Source organism: Amblyomma americanum, chromosome 11, assembly GCF_052857255.1.
Source record: "Amblyomma americanum isolate KBUSLIRL-KWMA chromosome 11, ASM5285725v1, whole genome shotgun sequence".
Lineage (NCBI taxonomy): Eukaryota > Metazoa > Arthropoda > Arachnida > Ixodida > Ixodidae > Amblyomma > Amblyomma americanum.
In genome coordinates, this window is record NC_135507.1 from 24227154 (window position 1) to 24233304 (window position 6151).

At 43.5% G+C, this 6151-nt stretch overlaps 1 protein-coding gene across 1 annotated transcript; it reads right to left on the minus strand.

Annotated features, from left to right (window-relative positions):
- Positions 1–2048: 2048 nt before the first annotated feature.
- LOC144111032 (putative hydroxypyruvate isomerase) lies at positions 2049–4043 on the minus strand. The gene is made up of 9 exons (XM_077644126.1): positions 3892–4043; positions 3566–3786; positions 3376–3487; positions 3192–3291; positions 3055–3130; positions 2909–2958; positions 2764–2833; positions 2286–2420; positions 2049–2196 (listed from the first exon to the last, which is right to left on the minus strand). The coding sequence occupies exons 2-9, from the start codon at positions 3759–3761 to the stop codon at positions 2144–2146; spliced, it is 792 nt and encodes a 263-aa protein (XP_077500252.1). The 5' UTR covers positions 3762–3786; positions 3892–4043; the 3' UTR covers positions 2049–2143.
- Positions 4044–6151: the final 2108 nt, after the last annotated feature.

Genomic DNA, 6151 nt, shown 5'->3' on the forward strand with positions numbered 1-6151 from the left:
ATAAACACCAGATTTCCATCTAAACCGTATCCCTTCACCTGGCCCCAAAGTTTTTCCTGATTCATATTGTCGAATGCCCCCTTACTGTCCAAAAATACTATGCATAATAGCCTCCGACTTGCCTCTACAAGTCGGAGCATTGATCCCGCAATGATGCATTGATCCTGCTTGGATAGATCGTGTAGTCATAGGAAGTAATTCTGTGGCCTTCCTTTGAAGTCATTTTACTAACAATAAAGAAGTCAGAGCTGCTTTACATCTCATTCGACCTCAAGTTGCCGTCAGGTTTTCGTGCTCAGTACTCCAGTCAAATTATGATGTTGAATTTTAATGGCGCAAAAGCAGCTTTGCCAAAAAAGTGCCATGGCACAAGGTATTTTTCTTTACACAAGTTGGGGTTGAGATCCATTTTCCAAGCATTTCAGCCCAAAGAAGCAAGAGCACTGGGTGAGGGAAAGCTTGTACCCTTTGGATAACTGGTGGGTACTTAGCTACACTGTGTATTTGGGTTCTATATTTCGCATTTTTAATTCAATTTGTGTGATGATCCCCAGGTGGTCGAAACTATTCCAGAGCCCTCCGCTACCGCACCTCTTTCTTCCTTTCTTCTTTCACTCCTTCCTTTATCCCTTCCCTTACAGCCCTTGAGACAGATACTGCCCCATTTCCTTTCCCCCAAAACTAATTATTCCTATTGCATCTCCTATCCCTAATGAAATGACTTTTTTTTGTAGGAAAGAAAATGACAGAGTAATTGTCACACATAATCATGCTGTAAGGGAAGGAAGGTGGGAGTGAAAGAGAAAGTGGTGCCATAATGATTACTGATCTAATGTGAGTAATGTGAATGGCTACTCATTGGAACATACTTACAAATAATGAAGTATTACAGCCATTCCTGAAATTATTTTAAGGTGATTTGTAGATTTTCTTTTTTCTAGTCTTTACTGTGCCTTATACCTACCTGCAGTGTTCTTGGTTCGATGTGTCTTAGTGTGCTTGTTGCTTTTTTTCTTGACTGCATGATGTTGAAACTTGCCACTGTTTTCGTGCACTCAGCCATTTGTTTCTTCAATTTATTCCCACCCTGCTAAAATTCCTCCACGGGAATAAATGTACCATGAATTTTCGAAGGTATAATAAACAAAGAAATAAGTGGTAACCAAACAAAATATGGCTTGCATTAAGCACTGTTGTTCAACAGCAATGTAATAGACTTTCAGTGAAATTTCAAGAAAAACAGGCGATATTTTTTTAATCGGTTTCCCATTTTTTGCAATTCTTAAATTCTAGAAGATTTCGATCCGCAACTAAAAATCTTACCCATCTACAAGCCCAAATTTTGCCTCTTGGTAGCAGGAAGGACCAATGGACACCAAGGAAAAATTCCACCCTCAAGTTCTCTCCTTTTTGTCACATTTTCCAGAAAAGTGTGTTTCTTAGAACACATAACGACATAACTTTATAAACACATATAGATTTGTTTTCTAGAAATTGCATAATCCAAAAAAGCTTTTTCCACAGTTTCCAATGAAAAGCTGTAATATAATTGCTTTGTTTTATGGGGTTTAATGTCCAAAAATGACTGGGGCTATGAGGGACACCACAGTAGAGGGCTTCAGATAATTTCAACCATCTGGAGTTCTTTAACGTGCACTGACATCACACAGTACATGGGCCTCTAGCATTTTGCCTATAATTTTATAATTAGTAAACAAAAAGAATCAGTTCCACAAAATTTTGTTTTGTTCAGCACAGATCCAAACAAACTTGCATGTGCAAAATTGCAAAACCAGTGTTTTCCATCTCTTGCAATACACGATTTTTTTTCCCAGAAAGCTAGTTTCTTTGCAAAACTGAATTCCATTCCTTTGTGCCCACACATCTGCCCATTGCACATCAAAATTTCATAGAAAAAAAAGGCTCATGGAGCCTGTGCTTCCTCCTTTGTTTACTTGTGTGTGCATGCACGTATGTGCATGTGTGTTCAATATAGTAGAGTGGTGTTTTCATCATCACCATACAAAAGGTTTCCATACCCATAGTGCTTATGTAAAAAAAAATTAGCATTTTTATTTTGACAGAGAAATACATTTTATCATGGCCAAATATTTACAACAATATACAATGCCCCTGGCAGTCTTTACAGGCTGTATCCATATTCCGATAAAAAATAAAGGCCGTCAGCAGTCTCATCTGTGAACAAAGAATAACCAAATTTGCATACGGAAATATGCAGCACCCTAGACCAACAACATAACTTTAGTGAAAGCAAAAATCATTACCTTGTGTCGTGAACTCAAGGCCTATCCAGTCGGTATAACCCAATTTTTCAATGACCTTCAGTATGTACTTGTAATCTATCTCACCAGGTGCACCAGGTTCAGTCCTGTATGGTGCCTGAGAAATCTGTATGTGCTCTTTAAAGGAGAAAAAATATTTAGTATATATTCAGGCCTCAGGAGGCAACACACTGAAGGGCTTCAAGGGAATGTTTGATTAGCTACCAGGCAGCATGCACTAAACCACTGCACTGCTGTCAATGCAGAGAGAGTATTCTCCAGGTCATGTGGTGCCGCTGTCGTAACTGTGCTCACGTAATCCATCTGGCCATGGATGCTACAGTTAACATCCTTCCATTCTGCTCACTCTCTACAGGAGAGGGGGGGGGGGGGGGATGAGGCGCAACTGTTGCTTCCAGTTCGTCACTGCGGAGTGAAGAATGTGGAAGCGTTTTTCATTAAGAGCAATAACTTCACTCACCTACAAATGGAAAAAGAGTTGTGATAGTGTTCGTCAGATTTCCCGAAGTCATTTGAAGATGAAACACGTCCTGTAAAAAATGTTCTTACATTCAGCACATCACGTAAGCCATCTCCAAAAAAAAGTAATTGAAAGTTGTGATTACCATGAGTAGTCGTATGTTTTTGTGGTTTATTTTCTTGATGTAACCTGCCGCTGGAATGCACAAACACGATTTTAGGCATAACCAATTCTGCATGCACACAATTCACGAGGCGAAATAAAAATTATTAACCATGGCCCATGAGTTACCTTGTTCGTAACTACTCAGAAAGTATCCCGGTTTGACTTCCTTGCACAGGGGCTCTATGACGCCTACTATTCCCTCCTAAAAAACAACAGTGCAGGTATTACAGAAGAAGACATACAACAACATACAGTACCATTACCTTTTCAAACAAATGAGCTGCCCTCAACAAATTCTTCACATATAGTGCCTCCATAACAGCGTCTGGCTCGGGTCCTGTAATCCCTGCCATAACGTGTATTCTGTGGAAGAACCACAGGTGAGTAAGCAAACGCCCTTTTTAAAAAGAAAGGTCAACGAGGTGCATGTGAGCAAAAGAAGCATACTTTTTGCACTGCAAGGCCTTGGCATACTTTATTGAAGTCTCCAAGGTGTACAGAAATTCGGATTCGCGTCCTGGTATGGCAGCGCAGCCCAGCTCGCCTCGCTCAATGGTGCCTAAAAGTCGCACAAGCGCAATCAGTGACCGCGGGTGATCTAACTTCGGGTGATTACATTTACGTTAGTGTCGCTCACCTGGATACGAGTTGATCAGCACGTGCGGTATACCGCACTCGACTGTTTTCTGGGAGAGCTCTCGAAACTTGAACTTGTAGGGAAACTGACACTCAACGGCCTTGAATCCCTTCTCTTTGGCTACCCGGATGCGAGCCAACATATCAGGTTCGTATCGAAACATGGTCGAGATATTGGCGGCAAACTTCAGTGGCATCTTGAATGCAGCGACGGACAAATTTCTGTGTTAAGTAAGAAAAGGGAACAAAAAGCGAAACGCATTCCCTGACGGTGCACTCTCTTGAGCTGTCAGAAAGCCATGCACAGAGAGAGATGCCTTTTCCTACCTGAGGCACCTACAGGCAGTCAGAAGAGCTCGACATCTAATGCAGCAGCCCCAGCGCACAACATCCAAGATCTACATGTGTCGATATATGCTGAAGATGCATGAGAGGCGAGAGATAACAACTGCCACTATTTACTTTTTGAGTTTTACCTTGCTTTTATCGATAACATAAATGGATGGATGATGCTGGCTTTACCCTTTGTATGGGCGGCAGCTTGCGCCACCTAGCCTATACCTCTATTGTTGACTTTTTTCATTTTCCTTCAATTTCGCTTTTAAAATGTATAGTCTGACTATTTTTTTTCTCTTCAAATTTACCATTTCCTTGATTTGCTGCATCAATCCTCCAACTGAAAACACACCGCCAGTGTTGTCACTTCTACTGCCAAACATCTGCCTGAACAGGCAAAAAAGATCTGCTGAAAAGACGCTTATTTTTGAAAACCACCAAAATAACCGCTAATGTACCCTGCGGTGCTCGATGTAAAAATAATTTGCAATGCACCCTCCGCATGGCTTACAAATTTAAGCAAATGGCACGCTTTGGTGTCACAGCTGCGGTCGGAACTGCACATAACAGGGTAGGCAAAAGCGAAACACAAACGCTGCGGTGTTTGAAGGCCGCGTGTCGATGGAGGCGAAACGCACAGGCACCCGGCCATGTGCTGCGCGATATGTCGATGCACGTTAAAGATCCACAGGTGGGCGAAATTATTCCGGAACCCTCCACTACGGCAACTCTTCTCTCTTCCTTCTTTCACCCTCCCCTTCCCTCATAGCGCGATTTATGTGTCCACCGATAATTAAACGAGGCAGTTACGCCCTTTCCTTTCCTCAAAACCGTTTTAATTTACGAGCTTGCACTCAACAAATTAAATACACGTTCCTATACGTTTTCAACAGCCACCCGTTAGGTAATTGTCATCTCCACCATCATTTTTCTTGTTTTGATCAGTTATGTGTCGTCGCGGTGGCTCAGTGGTTAGGGCGCTCGACTACTGATCCGGAGTTCCCGGGTTCGAACCCGACCGCGGCGGCTGCGTTTTTATGGAGGAAAAACGCTAAGGCGCCCGTGTGCTGTGCGATGTCAGTGCACGTTAAAGATCCCCAGGTGGTCGAAATTATTCCGGAGCCCTCCACTACGGCACCTCTTCTTCCTTCACTCCCTCCTTTATCCCTTCCCTTACGGCGCGGTTCAGGTGTCCGCCGATATATGAGACAGATACTGCGCCATTTCCTTTCCCCAAAAAACCAATCATTATTATGATCAGTTATGTAGCCCTTCCCTTAAAACCATCCCCGGTTAGCCTCAGACCATTTTGCGCCGCGCAGCATCCTGGTGAAACACCGAATGACTACTCGGGCATCCGCAATCAATAAAGAATTAGAAGTACTCCTTAGCTTCGCAGTAAGAGTAGACGCGACAGCGTCTTTTTTCGCCTGTCGCTTCAGCCACTTAATCTCGGTTTCTACAGCTCGTGTCTTGTTATCCACCGCATGCAATTGTGCCGCTTTTCTTCCGCATTACACTCGCCCGTTGTCCGGCATTCCCCTGTCGACGATGCCGCCGAATTTCAGCATACCGGGCCTTGGTCTCCGCCTTCTCTGCAAGTCTTGCGTGGCCTTCGTCGTGGTCGACCCCCTCCTCCAAGGGAAGGCACAGACTCAGACGGAGCACCCGCACTATAGTAGACGTCACCGGCTCCATTGCAAGTGCGCCCCGTGTTTTCCCAAGTGACCAGCGCTCGCTCTAAAATATCCAATCAGGGTTAATTGCCAGGTCCTAAACTCGAAGAAGAGCCACAAAACTAGTCTCCAAAAAATGTAGTAACGTTTTAACGTAAACAGTCTATACAGACGTGCAAAAGCATGTTTTAACCTGGTTGGCTCATGGTTATGCTTTGGTGGGTTGTCAGCACGTCTGGAGACGATATAAAACTCAAGTTAAGTGGAGAGTTGACTGCTTGCTGTGTCACAAACCAGACAATAGAACACATTTTTATTGATTGCTGGGATGCACTGCTCTTTTGGGACATATGCTCCAGCGGGCAATAAAGACTCACCCTTGAGGCTTTATGGGATGCGATTCCTGGACGTTGAGCCGGATCTTTATAAATACGATGTCTTCTTCCTTTTTGGCCTGCACAGTATTTGGTGAAGCACGATGTGGCTGCAAGACACTGCAATGATGCGCGGTCTGTCCGCAATTACTTAAAAGAAAACGTGTTTAAGCTGCGCGAAGTGTACAAAGAGATACATGT